This window comes from Orbicella franksi, chromosome 15 (genome assembly GCF_964199315.1).
Source record: "Orbicella franksi chromosome 15, jaOrbFran1.1, whole genome shotgun sequence".
Taxonomy (NCBI): Eukaryota; Metazoa; Cnidaria; class Anthozoa; order Scleractinia; family Merulinidae; genus Orbicella; species Orbicella franksi.
In genome coordinates, this window is record NC_138159.1 from 8,113,063 (window position 1) to 8,131,900 (window position 18,838).

Genomic DNA, 18,838 nt, shown 5'->3' on the forward strand with positions numbered 1-18,838 from the left:
AAATAAGAAAATGATTGACTGAGCGTTTCTTCCGGCCAGAATAAAGTGCCGTAATAATGAGATGACCGTATTAACGGGGTGGCTGTAAGGCGGAGTTCCACTATACATGTACTTCCCTTTAACAGGAAAGTAAAGAAAACCACAAAAACTTGACCAGGAAAAAAATTCTCTTTTAAAGTGCCTCCAGCTTAAAACTGATTGATTGAACTATTTATTATAAATATTATTTAATAATATTCAGTATCATGTGTTTCCAAACATGGCCTGCAAAGTGCTACAATTTGCTCGCATACTAGTGCATAACAGGCCAACATGTCATAAAGTCTTTTAGGAGTCAGTGATTTTTCTCTAAAACAGGATGATTTACATTAATTTAATCTTATTTTTTAATTGCTAATTTTCCTTTCTTTAAGTTGCTGAAAACAATGTATTTGATGTAAGACGTGAACTGTAAAATGTTGTATTGTAAAAAAAAATTTACTTTATGTTACAAACTGCTTTGTTTCTGCAAGTTGTTTTTTTAGGTCGCCTAGTTGAACACTCATCTTACCATTCCTTTGTGTGATTGGTGGATCCAGGTCCCTCAGTTTTCTCATGGCTTGTAATGGAGGCTCACTGAAATAAGGTGGCTCTCCATCAATCATCTCGAGAATCATGATCCCTAGGGACCAGATATCAGCCTGTCATGGAGGACACAACAAAAAGAAAGTTTAAACATACTTCAAGGAAATAATTATTAGCAATTAAACATGTAAATTACAGATAGAAACAATCTACACTTCTGCTTAATAATTAGATTGCAAGCTTGAGTTGTTCCACAAGGTAGTACTGTAAGTCGGGAGAACTTCACGATCAAGTTGACTATACTAATCCATGGAAAATGAGTAGAGAATACACTTTTTAAGTGCCACTAACCCCCCCCCCCCCAATTTTTTTCCTATATTAAAATCTACTAGTTTCCCTGATTACTTCAGTGAAAAATTATCTTGATTGATAAAATCCCTGGGTTTCTATAGGTGTTTGAACATGTAATTTCTATGTTCTATGCGCAAGGTGGGATCTGGGCCTGGCAACTGGTGACGATTGGTTTTGTTGTAACGTTTTATTAGGTGAAGAAAGGGCGCCAGTGTTTTGAGCCAATCCTATAGCGTAGTAATGCAAAAGCAACTGCTTTTCAACAGTTGGATGAAAACCGCTCTAAAGGGCGCCAGTGTTTTGAGCCAATCCCATAGCGTAGTAATGCAAAAGCAACTGCTTTTCAACAGTTGGATGAAAACCGCTCTAAAGTGTCCAATACTTTCCGAGCTAAGCTTAGAGACAATTTATAATCGATATTCACGTTTTGCTTGAAACTGGGATACCACATGGTATCTCCAGCCGAGGAAGACATGCACTTTCGGACATGTTTTACTTTTTCTATTCTGTTTTGACAAGTGTAAATATAAAGATACATTTTTTGTCCAATAAACTGTATTGTAACCGTTTAAATTCTCCAGTAGCCTTTTATTCGACTCGAAGGTATGGATCGGATCTCGCTTGGAATGAATGTAGGTGAAAATCACTAAGAACTCTTAAGTTCCGTAAATTGATAGACATCTTGTTTCTCTTAACCCTGTTTAGCCGGTGGAGTGGGTGAGCGGGGTGGGGTGGGGGGGGGGGAACTCATAGTGCGTGCCCTCGACGATGTCAAACTTTTTTCAAATTAAACAGTATTGAAGCTGCAGCGGTCAAACTTTGTGACCCTCCCTAAAAAGTTAATTTGCATATTTATTGGCTCGTTTGGGGGAGAGGTGGGAAAAAACTGTCCATTCCTCTCACAGCCCCAGTAGCCTTTTATGCGCCTGGAAACTGTTGATTGTTATAAAGAGTCTGGTCACCCAGGCTGGACCTCGCTGGCAATGAATCTGGGTGAAAATCACTGAGAACTCTTTAGTTCTGGGATGAGTTTAGGTGATGAGAATAAGCAAGCTCATCAACAAAGGAATATCGTCATTGATACCCTGACAAATTCTTATAACTTCTTTAAATTTTGCACATAAAGGAAGCGATTATTTTTTTTATGAGATAGGGGACGGTAGGAATTTGGAAAGGGCGCATACCAAAAGATATGATTTCAAAGAGGGTCGCCCAAAGAACATGGTGTTTACGGAGCTCGCGCTAATAAATTAATATTAAGTGCACTGACAGCATCCATAATGGGGGCAAAACATTCTACCAGAAAGCCTTAAATCTCTCTGAAGTTATTATGATTTTTAATGTCTCCGGGCAAACATGACCGCAGACATCTCTAGTTTGTTAGGTACCTAACCGCATCAACTCGACCCCACCAGACTGTTTGGTTGTAAATTCAGTCAACCTGGGTCCCAATATAGAAACACTTCCCATCGATAAACAATCCAATCAATGCAGTTGCAACATTCTTTTGCTATTATTATGTTGAGCTTGACAAGTTTAAGAGAAGCAGAAGAGCTCCCAACAACATGGATATCCTGACTGCACTTTACTTGCAATGGCCCATTACCACCTTATATAGAACTTTTCCCAAGGAACAACAAATACGAACGCGTGTTGGATGGGAAGAAAACCTGAGCAATTTCACAACTTACTGCGCCTTTCAAGAACATGCAGACTTAAAAATTCATAGGTCAACCGACAACTGCGTTTTTCGCTATCGTCAATCAAATGTTCGGCGGAGGCTTCCAGCTTCCGATTTCTGCTGAGCGTGCGGTAATCAAATTAAATCGCTGAGCACGGTTCAGACAACGAAACAGTGCTCGGCAGTAGTCGGAAGCTGGGAGGAGCCACCGAACATTTGATTGGGGGTAGCGAAAAACGCATTTGTCGGTTGAGCTTTGAATTTTAGAGTCCGCATGGTATTGGAAGGCGCAGTAACAAATTGCAGAACAAAACCCTCGTATGTCACACTCGCGGTCACGCTCGCACGTTCACTTGTTTCGCGTTCATCCCCATGAATTTTCAAGGAAAAGATAGACTGCTGGCAGTCTACCAGTGATAGGGCATTTGATTAATTGTTATGGTGCCGACTGAAAAAGAGTGGTAATGTTTATTGATCAATTTGAGTTTCTGAAAAATGCTGGAAACCGCTGTAAGTGAGGGTAAGAATGAAACTTGCGGTAATTTTGCAGTGAAATAGGTATTATTACTCCGTAAAAGTAATCTTACACCAGCTGACGTGAAAACAAAATCGTGCAAGCTGAAAAAGTCAAACCCCCTCTCCTCTCCCCTTATCTTATACTTTATCCCCTATTAATATAGGCGTGAGGTTATCAGCGAAAACCGGCGTAAAACTATTTGTTTACAACAACTTCGATAAAGCAGCTCAAGTGTATTGTTTAGAAGTTATTGAATTAAAACACTGAAATGTAGGAATCAGGAAGGCTTTATAACTTCTTTTCAGGATATCTCGCCGAAATAACTGGACAAGGGCCTTCAGAAGTTTTACACTAAGAGGCGAATGGGACTGGGGGCCAGTGTTTTGTCCATCACTGTTTTACTCGTTAAGTTTTGTTGATCCTACTTGTAATAAAACATGGCCAGTAGCCGGGCATCCCTAAGTTCTTGCATATATGGTTTTTGCCGCGATTTGTGGAGGGGGACTCTTTTCTCCCGCCTCAGGGTTTAACCCCTGTCAAAGCGAGTGGGTAAGAGCCGTTCAGAGACTGGAATAGGATGTGTTTTGAGTCTCCTAATTTACAGGGGATGGGAGAACGTTGGAAAAGGGCAGGACATTAGGGAGATAAAAGTACGGGAGGCAGGAGGTTTTGATCTCCTTTCCCTCCGCTCCCCCCTCCCCTCCCGCCCAATTGAATAATGCAGAAACATACTATCACCTATTTCTATAAGAAAGAGTTGTCCTAAATATGAAAGATAGCCATGATATATTAATGGAGCTTGATTGCAGCCAATTAAAATGCTGCGTTGGCATTCATTTGGAAATCTACCGGTCAGAATCCTTGCAATGCAATTATTTACTTTTATGAATTATTGATTTTATTAGTCTGCTGGTTTTTTCAGCTAAACTCTGTTTATTCCAGACCTTTCTTTGTGTCTACGATTGTTTGTGTGCCCAACCTAAACATTTAAAACATGTTTCTGTTATCTGGTTACCTGGCATTTTGCAAGTATCCCTTTTGTTTGTATATTCAATTGTAAGTGCTTTTTGTAGGCTGTGAGGAAAAAATAGTTTGTTGTTGTTGAACGGAAAGGGATAAAGCAAGAAAACAAAATTATTCTGAATGATCCATCTGTTTTTATTATGTATAAAAATACACACGTTTTCCAAGGAATGTCTATTTACAAGCCATGTAATCATCAATAAATGTTTTTTCAGGAAAGTCTTAAACTACTACAGTTGTTGCTACATCTCACGATTTTTACCGACTTAACTGTGGATCTAGATGTAGACGCAATATTCTTTAGGATACAAATATGTGACAATTCCATCCAAACCTAGACTACGAGTAGTCCCTCTTTCGCTTAGTCCTTCGTGCGTGACCCAAAAGAAAACCACGGGAAAAAATGGCCACGCGAAATCCTTTCGCGCGCTTTGGGTTTCCAGGATTTCGCGCGGCCATTTTTCTCTCGCGGTTTTCTTTCGCGTCACGCACGAGCCCACGCACGACGGACTAAGCGAAAGAGGGACTACTCGTAGTTTTATCAAAACCGTATGACTGTTACAATGCTATGATTGTGTTATTCACAATCCACTGGATTTAATTAACAACCAAGATAATGTGCTTGTGTTTAAGTTGTGGTTTCCAAGGACTGTTGGAAAGAATACAAAATCGAGCAAAACATTTAATCTTTGAATATCACAAGCAAAACTTGTTGAGTCAACATTAATTTTTGTGGTATTTTCAGTCTACGGATGAAACCAGAGCAGTACTTTCATATGGTATGTTTGTTAACGCTTCACAATTAGGTTCCATGCAACTTTTGAGTTTGTCCATGAAACCCAAGTGTGCAACCATTAAAATGAAAGCTATTAAGTAGAACTTTCATGTGGTACTGTTTATTTTGCGTTATAAAGCGGTTTTAACTTCTAGGTCAGCGATGAAACCTTAGTGTGTGACCATTACGTATTCACTGAAAACTATTGAGCAGTACTTTCAGATTGTACTGTTTATCATGCTGAGCTGGTTCAAGTTTGTGCATAGGACCCTAGTGCACAACCAGTCATAGTACATGTACAGTCATTCTGTTCAAGGTTTTAAACAATTTTTCAAAATAAAATTGACAGTTAATTTCTGATTTTTCTTTTCCAAACAATAATGGTTAAGCTGTTAGTTTGCTTGATGTATGCACTACCTAGCTACAAATCTCACTTCCAGAGGCCACAATCGTTTTGGTTAACACCAAGAATCTAGACCTCAGAGAGAAATCGGAAGAACAGCTGTCATTAGTCACAGCAGTTCCTTTCTTCATGGACTGTGAGCAGTCTCTCTTTTGTTTGAAAAATCCACAGGACAGATCACAAAGGAATGAACCAAAGTGAGCGGAAAGCTGCAAGTAGCACTGGTGTGTCTGTTTGGGTTCTTTCCTCGCAAATATATATATATATTTTTTGGCAAATATTCATTCAAGCAAAAGAGAGACTGCTTGCAGTCTACTGTCTTTGTGCCTCTTCAGAAACCACTATTGAATTCAATCACATGCAGTGAAAAACTAGGACCAGGATTTTCTGGTCTCTTGTGATTTTATCCAGAAGATATGCAGACTCTGGAGATATCATGGCCTTGCTATTAGTTGTACATTTAGTAATCTTCTTTTGGCAATTGCCTATGAACAGTCTGTAAAATTAAAGTAGGTTGCTAATTTAAATTATCTAAGATTTCAATTCCATACCTAGTGTATTGTATTTCAGTTAAAATTGTTGTTCAAAATGAAATGGCCAACCTAGCTAGGACACTGAATCTCTTTAGGAATGTTATCTGTATAAAAAATTTTGACTCAAATCTTGGAAATCTTATATTGAGTGGGAAAAATCAAGCATTTGGCAAGAGACGAGTATTCTCAGGTCAATTTATGTATACTTCCTGGGGGTGGAGACCTTTAAATAAAATATTTTGAACCGACGCACGTTATGGCTATGTCATTTAATTTATTACTGTAAGCACTACGTGAAAATAATATGATGACTGTCTTTTTCGGTGATGCAGTGTTCTAAATAGGTATGTGAAAAGAGGAACATTTTTCAATAAAAGGTACACAAAAGGGCTACCTTTTCCGTGAAAATGGTATTAAAAAAGTGTTATGTGGTTTGACCTCTGGGTGGAGCCTCCCCATATAAATTTTGCACAGTCCCCCCTCCCTTACAGGCACATACTTCTGCAGGCTACTCTGTTTGTCACATGCAGATCGATGTAGTAAATTAAAATAAAAATCCCAAGTACTGAAGGCATAATACAGATCTGTTTGGGTGGAACAAATTTCTTATTTCTACAACACTGCATGATGAAAATTTTCATTGCAAGCAATCCTCTTATAATGGCTATCTCACTTTCTGCTCAATTAATTGTGATCACAGCTTGTTTCTTTAGAAGGCACAAACATTGGTACCTTCAGATAGAAAACAAACAGAGGCAATTCTTATAATCTGCACAGCAGGGAGGGGGAGTTGGAGAGGAAGAGGATGAAAAGCAGCAAATCCAGCGGTGGGGAACCAGGGAGGGAAATGTGTCATGCGTGATGAAATTCTGAGACTGCTCATACTTCAAAAACCCTTCAGCTCTATCACTTTCTTAGTTGAATTTTGCAGACCAAATTGAAAGGACAGCTCTGGGCACAAGAGGTTCTTTCCTAACACCAAACGTCACCTAATAAACGTACTGTTAGGCTGACAAAAACTGTGTCAAAAACGTTTCATCATGTCTGCAAGAGATGTAGAGTTGGACGTGCTGGGAATGAAGGAATGATTAAGAAGTTCAAATGCAGAAGCTCTTAATGTGCTGGGTCACACTCCAAGGTTCTCTGCAAAAATGACAGCAGATGACAAGACATCTGTAGAATAGAAGTAAAACAGAGATTATAAATAAATCAATACTTGAAGTGCAGAGTTAGTAGTTTCTCAAAGTAACCCACAACCTAAGGAAGAGGTTCGGCAGGTTGCCACAGGTGATTCTGTGTGATTTTAACAAGAAGTTGATTCTTTAAAATCTTTGCAAAGATCTATATCATAATAAGTTTTTCTAATAACAAGTTAAAATTGGGAGGTTCTTGAAAATTTCTATTTGCCACATACAATTTAGGCTATATTAAACTCAAGACAACTGTTGGCCAGCTGATTTCCTCTCTTGATGCACGACATGAGGTCAGGCCATTTCACTTTGCTTGTTTTATCAGGCTTATGGTCTTGCTTTATTTCTTCTTTACTTATGACAAAATATTTTGGACAAGCACTTTGGGTCTCAGACAACCAAGAAGTTAATTCAGAAAGTTGTCAGACTGACAAGCAAATGATAAGGTCTACATTTTTATTCTACCTGTTAACTCTGCCTTGAACAGCAAGTCTACAATTATTATGCAGTACAGTGGAACCCCATGAATACGGTCATCAACAGGCTACAAAAATCTGGCCGTATTGATGGGGTGGCCATATTGAAGGGTTCCTTCAAATAAGAAAATGATTGACTGAGCGTTTCTTCCGGCCAGAATAAAGTGCCGTAATAATGAGATGACCGTATTAACGGGGTGGCTGTAAGGCGGAGTTCCACTATACATGTACTTCCCTTTAACAGGAAAGTAAAGAAAACCACAAAAACTTGACCAGGAAAAAAATTCTCTTTTAAAGTGCCTCCAGCTTAAAACTGATTGATTGAACTATTTATTATAAATATCATTTAATAATATTCAGTATCATGTGTTTCCAAACATGGCCTGCAAAGTGCTACAATTTGCTCGCATACTAGTGCATAACAGGCCAACATGTCATAAAGTCTTTTAGGAGTCAGTGATTTTTCTCTAAAACAGGATGATTTACATTAATTTAATCTTATTTTTTAATTGCTAATTTTCCTTTCTTTAAGTTGCTGAAAACAATGTATTTGATGTAAGACGTGAACTGTAAAATGTTGTATTGTAAAAAAAAATTTACTTTATGTTACAAACTGCTTTGTTTCTACAAGTTGTTTTTTTAGGTCGCCTAGTTGAACACTCATCTTACCATTCCTTTGTGTGATTGGTGGATCCAGGTCCCTCAGTTTTCTCATGGCTTGTAATGGAGGCTCACTGAAATAAGGTGGCTCTCCATCAATCATCTCGAGAATCATGATCCCTAGGGACCAGATATCAGCCTGTCATGGAGGACACAACAAAAAGAAAGTTTAAACATACTTCAAGGAAATAATTATTAGCAATTAAACATGTAAATTACAGATAGAAACAATCTACACTTCTGCTTAATAATTAGATTGCAAGCTTGAGTTGTTCCACAAGGTAGTACTGTAAGTCGGGAGAACTTCACGATCAAGTTGACTATACTAATCCATGGAAAATGAGTAGAGAATACACTTTTTAAGTGCCACTAACCCCCCCCCCCCCAATTTTATTTCCTATATTAAAATCTACTAGTTTCCCTGATTACTTCAGTGAAAAATTATCTTGATTGATAAAATCCCTGAGTTTCTACAGGTGTTTGAACATGTAATTTCTATGTTCTATGCGCAAGGTGGGATCTGGGCCTGGCAACTGGTGACGATTGGTTTTGTTGTAACGTTTTATTAGGTGAAGAAAGGGCGCCAGTGTTTTGAGCCAATCCTATAGCGTAGTAATGCAAAAGCAACTGCTTTTCAACAGTTGGATGAAAACCGCTCTAAAGGGCGCCAGTGTTTTGAGCCAATCCCATAGCGTAGTAATGCAAAAGCAACTGCTTTTCAACAGTTGGATGAAAACCGCTCTAAAGTGTCCAATACTTTCCGAGCTAAGCTTAGAGACAATTTATAATCGATATTCACGTTTTGCTTGAAACTGGGATACCACATGGTATCTCCAGCCGAGGAAGACATGCACTTTCGGACATGTTTTACTTTTTCTATTCTGTTTTGACAAGTGTAAATATAAAGATACATTTTTTGTCCAATAAACTGTATTGTAACCGTTTAAATTCTCCAGTAGCCTTTTATTCGACTCGAAGGTATGGATCGGATCTCGCTTGGAATGAATGTAGGTGAAAATCACTAAGAACTCTTAAGTTCCGTAAATTGATGGACATCTTGTTTCTCTTAACCCTGTTTAGCCGGTGGAGTGGGTGAGGGGGGGAACTCATAGTGCGTGCCCTCGACGATGTCAAACTTTTTTCAAATTAAACAGTATTGAAGCTGCAGCGGTCAAACTTTGTGACCCTCCCTAAAAAGTTAATTTGCATATTCATTGGCTCGTTTGGGGGAGAGGTGGGAAAAAACTGTCCATTCCTCTCACAGCCCCAGTAGCCTTTTATGCGCCTGGAAACTGTTGATTGTTATAAAGAGTCTGGTCACCCAGGCTGCATGGATCTCGCTGGCAATGAATCTGGGTGAAAATCACTGAGAACTCTTTAGTTCTGGGATGAGTTTAGGTGATGAGAATAAGCAAGCTCATCAACAAAGGAATATCGTCATTGATACCCTGACAAATTCTTATAACTTCTTTAAATTTTGCGCATAAAGGAAGCGATTATTTTTTTTTTATGAGATAGGGGACGGTAGGAATTTGGAAAGGGCGCATATCAAAAGATATGATTTCAAAGAGGGTCGCCCAAAGAACATGGTGTTTATGGAGCTCGTGCTAATAAATTAATATTAAGTGCACTGACAGCATCCATAATGGGGGCAAAACATTCTACCAGAAAGCCTTAAATCTCTCTGAAGTTATTAGGATTTTTAATATCTCCGGGCAAACATGACCCCAGACATCTCTAGTTTGTTAGGTACCTAACCGCATCAACTCGACCCCACCAGACTGTTTGGTTGTAAATTCAGTCAACCTGGGTCCCAATATAGAAACACTTCCCATCGATAAACAATCCAATCAATGCAGTTGCAACATTCTTTTGCTATTATTATGTTGAGCTTGACAAGTTTAAGAGAAGCAGAAGAGCTCCCAACAACATGGATATCCTGACTGCACTTTATTTGCAATGGCTCATTACCACCTTATATAGAACTTTTCCCAAGGAACAACAAATACGAACGCGTGTTGGATGGGAAGAAAACCTGACCTATTTCACAACTTACTGCGCCTTTCAAGAACATGCGGACTTAAAAATTCATAGGTCAACCGACAACTGCGTTTTTCGCTATCGTCAATCAAATGTTCGGCGGAGGCTTCCAGCTTCCGATTTCTGCTGAGCGTGCGGTAATCAAATTAAATCGCTGAGCACGGTTCAGACAACGAAACAGTGCTCGGCAGTAGTCGGAAGCTGGGAGGAGCCACCGAACATTTGATTGGCGGTAGCGAAAAACGCATTTGTCGGTTGAGCTTTGAATTTTAGAGTACGCATGGTATTGAAAGGCGCAGTAACAAATTGCAGAACAAAACCCTCGTATGTCACACTCGCGGTCACGCTCGCACGTTCACTTGTTTCGCGTTCATCCCCATGAATTTTCAAGGAAAAGATAGACTGCTGGCAGTCTACCAGTGATAGGGCATTTGATTAATTGTTATGGTGCCGACTGAAAAAGAGTGGTAATGTTTATTGATCGATTTGAGTTTCTGAAAAATGCTGGAAACCGCTGTAAGTGAGGGTAAGAATGAAACTTGCGGTAATTTTGCAGTGAAATAGGTATTATTACTCCGTAAAAGTAATCTTACACCAGCTGACGTGAAAACAAAATCGTGCAAGCTGAAAAAGTCAAACCCCCTCTCCTCTCCCCTTATCTTATACTTTATCCCCTATTAATATAGGCGTGAGGTTATCAGCGAAAACCGGCATAAAACTATTTGTTTACAACAACTTCGATAAAGCAGCTCAAGTGTATTGTTTAGAAGTTATTGAATTAAAACACTGAAATGTAGGAATCAGGAAGGCTTTATAACTCCTTTTCAGGATATCTCGCCGAAATAACTGGACAAGGGCCTTCAGAAGTTTTACACTAAGAGGCGAATGGGACTGGGGGCCAGTGTTTTGTCCATCACTGTTTTACTCGTTAAACTTTGTTGATCCTACTTGTAATAAATCATGGCCAGTAGCCGGGCATCCCTAAGTTCTTGCATATATGGTTTTTGCCGCGATTTGTGGAGGGGGACTCTTTTCTCCCGCCTCAGGGTTTAACCCCTGTCAAAGCGAGTGGGTAAGAGCCGTTCAGAGACTGGAATAGTATGTGTTTTGAGTCTCCTAATTTACAGGGGATGGGAGAACGTTGGAAAAGGGCAGGACATTAGGGAGATAAAAGTACGGGAGGCAGGAGGTTTTGATCTCCTTTCCCTCCGCTCCCCCCTACCCTCCCGCCCAATTGAATAATACAGAAACATACTCTCACCTATTTCTATAAGAAAGAGTTGTCCTAAATATGAAAGATAGCCATGATATATTAATGGAGCTTGATTGCAGCCAATTAAAATGCTGCGTTGGCATTCATTTGGAAATCTATCGGTCAGAATCCTTGCAATGCAATTATTTACTTTTATGAATTATTGATTTTATTAGTCTGCTGGTTTTTTCAGCTAAAGTCTGTTTATTCCAGACCTTTCTTTGTGTGTCTACGATTGTTTGTGTGCCCAACCTAAACATTTAAAACATGTTTCTTTTATCTGGTTACCTGGCATTTTGCAAGTATCCCTATTGTTTGTATATTCAATTGTAAATGCTTTTTGTAGGCTGTGGGGAAAAATAGTTTGTTGTTGTTGAACGGAAAGGGATAAAACAAGAAAACAAAATTATTCTGAATGATCCATCTGTTTTTATTATGTATAAAAATACACACCTGTTCCAAGGAATGTCTATTTAAAAGCCATGTAATCAATAAATGTTTTTTCAGGAAAGTATTAAACTACTACAGTTGGTGCTACATCTCACGATTTTTACCGACTTAACTGTGGATCTAGATGTAGACGCAATATTCTTTAGGATACAAATATGTGACAATTCCATCCAAACCTAGACTACGAGTTGTCCCTCTTTCGCTTAGTCCTTCGTGCGTGACCCAAAAGAAAACCACGGGAAAAAATGGCCACGCGAAATCCTTTCGCGCGCTTTGGGTTCCCAGGATTTCGCGCGGCCATTTTTCTCTCGCGGTTTTCTTTCGCGTCACGCACGAGCCCACGCACGACGGACTAAGCGAAAGAGGGACTACTCGTAGTGTAATCAAAACCGTATAACTGTTACAATGCTATGATTGTGTTATTCACAATCCACTGGATTTAATTAACTACCAAGATAATGTGCTTGTGTTTAAGTTGTGGTTTCCAAGGACTGTTGGAAAGAATACAAAATCGAGCAAAACATTTAATCTGAATATCACAAGCAAAACTTGTTGAGTCAACATTAATTTTTGGGGTATTTTCAGTCTACGGATGAAACCAGAGCAGTACTTTCATATGGTATGTTTGTTAACGCTTCACAATTAGGTTCCATGCAACTTTTGAGTTTGTCCATGAAACCCAAGTGTGCAACCATTAAAATGAAAGCTATTAAGTAGAACTTTTATGTGGTACCGTTTATTTTGCGTTATAAAGCGGTTTTAACTTCTAGGTCAGCAATGAAACCCTAGTGTGTGACCATTACACTGAAAACTATTGAGCAGTACTTTCAGATTGTACTGTTTATCATGCTGAGCTGGTTCAAGTTTGTGCATAGGACCCTAGTGCACAACCAGTCATAGTACATGTACAGTCATTCTGTTCAAGGTTTTAAACAATTTTTCAAAATAAAATTGACAGTTAATTTCTGATTTTTCTTTTCTAAAAAAAATGGTTAAGCTGTTAGTTTGCTTGATGTATGCACTACCTAGCTACAAATCTCACTTCCAGAGGCCACAATCGTTTTGGTTAACACCAAGAATCTAGACCTCAGAGAGAAACCGGAAGAACAGCTGTCATTAGTCACAGCAGTTCCTTTCTTCATGGATCGCGAACAGTTTCTCTTTTGTTTGAAAAATCCACAGGACAGATCACAAAGGAATGAACCAAAGTGAGCGGAAAGTCGCAAGTAGCGCCGGTGTGTCTGTTTGGGCTCTTTCCTCGCAAATATTCATTCAAGCAAAAGAGAGACTGCTTGCAGTCTACTGTCTTTATGCCTGTTCAGAAACCACTATTGAATTCAATCACATGCAGTGACAAACTAGGACCAGGATTTTCTGGTCTCTTGTGATTTTATCCAGAAGATATGCAGACTCTGGAGATAACATGGCCTTGCTATTAGTTGTACATTTAGTAATCTTCTTTTGGCGATTGCCTATGAACAGTCTGTAAAATTAAAGTAGGTTGCTAATTTAAATTATCTAAGATTTCAATTCCATGCCTAGTGTATTGTATTTCAGTTAAAATTGTTGTTCAAAATGAAATGGCCAACCTATCTAGGACACTGAATCTCTTTAGGAATGTTATCTGTATAAAAAATTTTGACTCAAATCTTGGAAATCTTATATTGAGTGGGAAAAATCAAGCATTTGGCAAGAGACGAGTATTCTCAGGTCAATTTATGTATACTTCCCGGGGGTGGAGGCCTTTAAATAAAATATCTTGAACCAACGCACGCTATGGCTATGTCATTTAATTTATTACTGTAAGCACTACATGAAAATAATATGATGACTGTCTTTTTCGGTGATGCAGTGTTCTAAATAGGTATGTGAAAAGAGGTACATTTTTTCAATAAAAGGTGCACAAAAGGGATACCTTTTTTGTGAAAATGGTATTAAAAAAGTGTTATGTGGTTTGACCTCTGGGTGGAGCCTCCCCATATAAATTTTGCACAGTCCCCCCTCCCTTACAGGCACATACTTCTGCAGGCTACTCTGTTTGTCACATGCAGATCGATGTAGTAAATTAAAATGAAAATCCCAAGCACTGAAGGCATAATACAGATCTGTTTGGGTGGAACAAAATTCTTATTTCTACAACACTGCATGATGAAAATTTTTGTTGCAAGCAATCCTCTTATAAAGGCTATCTCACTTTCTGCTCAATTAATTGTGATCACAGCTTGTTTCTTTAGAAGGCACAAACATTGGCACCTTCAGATAGAAAACAAACAGAGGCAATTCTTATAATCTGCACAGCAGGGAGGAGGAGTTGGAGAAGAAGAGGATAAAGAGCAGCAAATCCAGTGGTGGGGGACCAGGGAGGGAAATGTGTCATTTGTGATAAAATTCTCAGACTGCTCATACTTCAAAAACCCTTCAGCTCTATCACTTTCTTAGTTGAATTTTGCAGACCAAATTGAAAGGACAGCTCTGGGCACAAGAGGTTCTTTCCTAACACCAAACGCCACCTAATAAACGTACTGTTAGGCTGACAAACACTGTGTCAAAAACGTTTCATCATGTCTGCAAGAGATGTAGAGTTGGATGTGCTGGGAATGAAGGAATGATTAAGAAGTTCAAATGCAGAAGCTCCTAATGTGCTGGGTCACGCTCCAAGGTACTCAGCAAAAATGACAGCAGATGAGAAGACATCTGTAGAATAGAAGTACAACAGAGATTATAAATAAATCAATACTTGAAGTGCAGAGTTAGTAGTTTCTCAAAGTAACCCACAACCTAAGGAAGAGGTTCGGCAGGTTGCCACAGTTGATTCTTTAAAATCTTTGCAAAGATCTATATTATAATAAGTTTTTCTAAAAATAAGTTAAAATTGGGAGGTTCTTGAAAATTTCTATTTGCCACATACAATTTAGGTTGTATTAAACTCAAGACAACTGTTGGCCAGCTGATTTCCTCTCTTGATGCACGACATGAGGTCAGGCCATTTCACTTTGCTTGTTTTATCAGGCTTATGGTCTTGCTTTATTTCTTCTTTACTTATGACAAAATATTTTGGACAAGCACTTTGGGTCTCAGACAACCAAGAAGTTAATTCAGATAGTTGTCAGACTGACAAGTAAATGATTAAGTCTACATTTTTCTTCTACATGTAAACTCTGCCTTGAACAGCAAGTCTATAATAATTATTATGCAGTACAGTGGAACCCCGTTAATACGGTTACCAACAGGTCACAAAAATCTGGCCACATTAACGGGGTGGCCGTATTAAAGGAGTCCTTCAAATAAGAAAATGATTGACTGAGCTTTTGTTTGGGCCAGAATAAATTGGCCGTAATAAAGAGGTGGCTGTATTAACAGGGTGGCTGTAAGGCAGGGTTCCACTGTGCTTCCTTTTAACAGGAAAGTAAAGAAAATCACAAAAACTTGACTGGGAAAACAATTCTTTTCCAAACTGCCTCTAGCTTAGAACTGATTGAATTAGCCATTTATTATAAACATTATTCATTCAGTATCGTTTGCTTCCAAGTATAGCCTGCAAAGTGCTGCAATTTGCACACATAGTGCATAACAGGCCAAATTGTCATAAATGTATTTTAAGAGTCAGTGATTTTTCTCTACCAGTAATTTAGATTAATTTAACCTTATTTTTTAAAATTCTAATTTTCTTTTCTTTAAGTTGCTGTAAACAACGTATTTGATGTGAGACATCTGAACAGTAAAATATTGTATTGTAAAAAAAAAAATTACGCTACAAAATGCTTTGCTTCTGCAAGTTGTTTTTTTAGGTTGCTTAGTTGAACACTCACCTCACCATTCCCTTGTGTGATTGGTGGATCCAGGTGCCTCAGTTTTCTCATGGCTTGTAATGGAGTTTCACCACAATAAGGTGGTTCTCCATGAATCATCTCAAGAATCATGATCCCTAGGGACCAGCTATCAGCCTGTCATGGAGGACACAACAAAAAGAAAGTAAACATACTGCAAGGAAATAATTAACAGCAATAAAACATGTACAATTACAGATAGAAATAATCTACACTTCTGCTTAATAGTCAAATTACAAACTTGAGTTGTTCTACAAGGCAGTCTGCAGAACTTCATGATCAAGATGACTATACTGTACTACTCCACAGAAAATGAGTAGAGAATACACTTTTAAAAGGAAAATTATATATTATCCACTGTTAACCACAAAGTGATGAAGTACATGTAAGTCTTCCTGCTATATTCAAAATTCTTGTGATGAGGCTCGTTTGCATAGTGGTTGGTCAGAGTTCAAGTCCTGGCCAGGATTATTGCATCATGTTCGCAGTCAAGGTTCTATGGTTTAAATCACTTTGCCATTCTCTACCCAGATGTATGTTAAAAGAGTACCAACAAGGTACAATGTACAAAGAAAACCAATGTTCAAGAGTATCATTAATAAAAATTGTTATGATGTCCTAGCCGAAAGTCATTCTTACTAGCACTGTAAAACATTTCTTACTAGCATTATAAATTTAAAATTAAAATAACACAATTATAATAACATTACAGAACATCTGTAATTTGAATATCCTCAAACATTCCCAGCTTCAAACAGCTTTAATTGGCTGTCGGGCAAACAAAAGACAGAATCCACTAATGCAACTAAAAAAACCACTAGTATGTCAGATAAATAATCCTGTTTTCCTTTTTTGTTGTTTTACTTATTACTTATTGTATCTCTTTTTATATGTATATTTTTAAATTTCTTATATTTTTGTATGCTTTACATTTTATTTTATTAATTATTCATTTGTTTATTTTACACAAGACCCATGTTGATAAGAGTATTTATAACTGAAATGGTCATCGTGCATAAATACATGTATGTTTATTTATTACTATTTATTTTTATTATTATTATTACCTCTGTCCCATAAGGTTTTCTTGATATAACTTCAGGTGCCATCCAGTATGGAGTGCCGACAAGGGATTTTCTTCTTGGCATTTCTTCTGTCACTTGGGCACAGAAACCAAAGTCAGACAACTTCACCTGCAGCAAGAAAAAATTTAAAAAAGTTATTTCACATATTTTTGTTAAATGCAAACAGATCCATATTTTTATAATAATAATCATAACCTGTGACCACTTACATGTACACTGTATGTACCCACAACATAATTTGATGACTTTGTCTGTTTCATACATGTAGTACTGAATCATATAATAGTAAAATAGAGTAGAAGGCAGGAGGCTTAGATACATGTATTGGATGTTTTTCACATAAGGAAGTACAGTTGCAGTAAAAGTTCACATACAATAAATTTAAAAAAAGTTCTGATAGGCCAACTGGCCCTATACCCACTTAGGGTTATGGTCAAAATCAAAATTAAAAGAATCTGATTGGCCAAAATATGTCTGAAGAATGTATTTTATGCACTTTTATTCACTTTCATTTGTGACCTGTGCGGGAAACAGGGAGATTCAGTCTTTACCCAGGAGAATCCCAGATAATCCGAAAGATTGGCATTACATGTACATGTAATATAAGCAGCCACCCCTTATTAGTGGCCAGTTATCAAAGTCCCAAAATTATTGTCAGTAAAATATTGTAAATATAACCCCTATTAAGCGTCCACTGCCACCTTTTGGTCATCCTGGTGAGGGTTTTTCTCTTGTCTTTACCCCTATTTAACAGCCCCCCAAAATTAAATGCACGGACTAAATTACCTTTGTTTTGAAAAGGCTATCGCAGATAAGAGTCCGAAATAGGTGATGAGTGATAAAAACATTCAAACACACTTTTATCATGACTGTCTTGAAGTGACTCCATGTTCACTAAGAAAAATATTCAAGGCAAACAAATGCCTTTTAATTGGCCACCTCCCATTTCCCTGAGGGTGGCTGCTTAATACAGGTTTGACTGTACTTTTATAAGCTATGAAAACAGGTTTCAACTGGGGGGATGAGGGTACATGTACTTAACAAACTTTCACATGGGAAGGGTCTGATTGGCTAATTCTAGGGCATTATTCTCCTGTAAGGTCAATATCGCAAGGTCTTGGTTTGAGATTTTCCTGCATGACGGGACGCACAGGGCTTCTTCTGTAAGTACCGCAGAGAGATGGAAGGAAATTTTCCTAGCATTCCTTACATACTCTCACTAGGGTTCTTCGCCTTGCGGCCAATGAAGGCGTCATAATCTGTTTCAGTGACATGCCGATGATATTAAATAAAAAATAAACCAGAAAGTGCCGATGGAATATGAGACAAGCTTTAAAATACAGTCACGATATTAATAGTGCTTTAAAAGTAAAGTTATTCCCAATGCTTTTAAATTTACCCCCTAAGAGTGCAAATTGGCACACAAGGTCATAACTTTGTGAATATTTGATAGATTTCCATGAATTTTTGCCATGAAAATTGTCTTGTGAAGATCTGCTCATTGAAGTCATAAAATTTTGACCCCCTCCCATCCAAGACATAGTTGACCACCCCCAGAAGTTTTTAGTTCCTTTTTCGGGATGCAAATGGAATGCAAGACTTGTTTCAAATCAAGCTATACACAAAGAGCTGCTAAGTAAGCTATAGTTAAGGGGTATACCTAATATAGTAGAAGATTGATACATTTTTGAAGTCGTTCATTTTCCCATTTTAAAGCAATTTCTCTCAAAATGTCTACCTCCTTAATAGCTGCTGATGTCAATTCTTAAATAAGCTGATTAGTGGCTTTCAAATGGCATATTATACACAGGGAGAGTGTCTTTATTTGCCGATTTGAGAAAAACTGCCGTTCGCCTTAGGGGGTAAAGGGTTGAATGATGGCGGACTCTACCGACGCCAATAATCTGGAACAAAACATTTTATATCGGATCACGGCTAAACACACATGAAGAAAGACAGCTTGGACAGGAAAAAACGCGAGAAAAAAACCCTTGACCAGACAAAACCAGTA

General features: G+C 38.2%; 2 protein-coding genes across 3 annotated transcripts in view; both read right to left on the reverse strand.

Annotated features, from left to right (window-relative positions):
- Positions 1-6,482: 6,482 nt before the first annotated feature.
- The window catches only part of LOC145470732 (serine/threonine-protein kinase PAK mbt-like), a 15,962-nt gene continuing 3,606 nt past the window's right edge, over positions 6,483-18,838 (reverse strand). For both annotated transcript variants that reach the window (XM_081454562.1, XM_081454561.1), the window contains 3 exons: positions 16,810-16,935; positions 8,114-8,312; positions 6,483-7,020 (listed from right to left, as the gene is read on the reverse strand). In XM_081454562.1, the coding sequence (XP_081310688.1) occupies positions 8,115-8,312; positions 16,810-16,890 (279 nt within the window). In that variant the 5' untranslated portion in view covers positions 16,891-16,935 and the 3' untranslated portion in view covers positions 6,483-7,020; position 8,114. The remainder of the gene's footprint in view (positions 7,021-8,113; positions 8,313-16,809; positions 16,936-18,838) is intronic.
- Positions 13,504-18,838, reverse strand: part of LOC145470714 (serine/threonine-protein kinase PAK 4-like) — an 84,245-nt gene continuing 78,910 nt past the window's right edge. Inside the window, exon 6 of the mRNA XM_081454542.1 lies at positions 13,504-14,609. Within this exon, the coding sequence (XP_081310668.1) occupies positions 14,563-14,609 (47 nt within the window). The 3' untranslated portion in view covers positions 13,504-14,562. The remainder of the gene's footprint in view (positions 14,610-18,838) is intronic.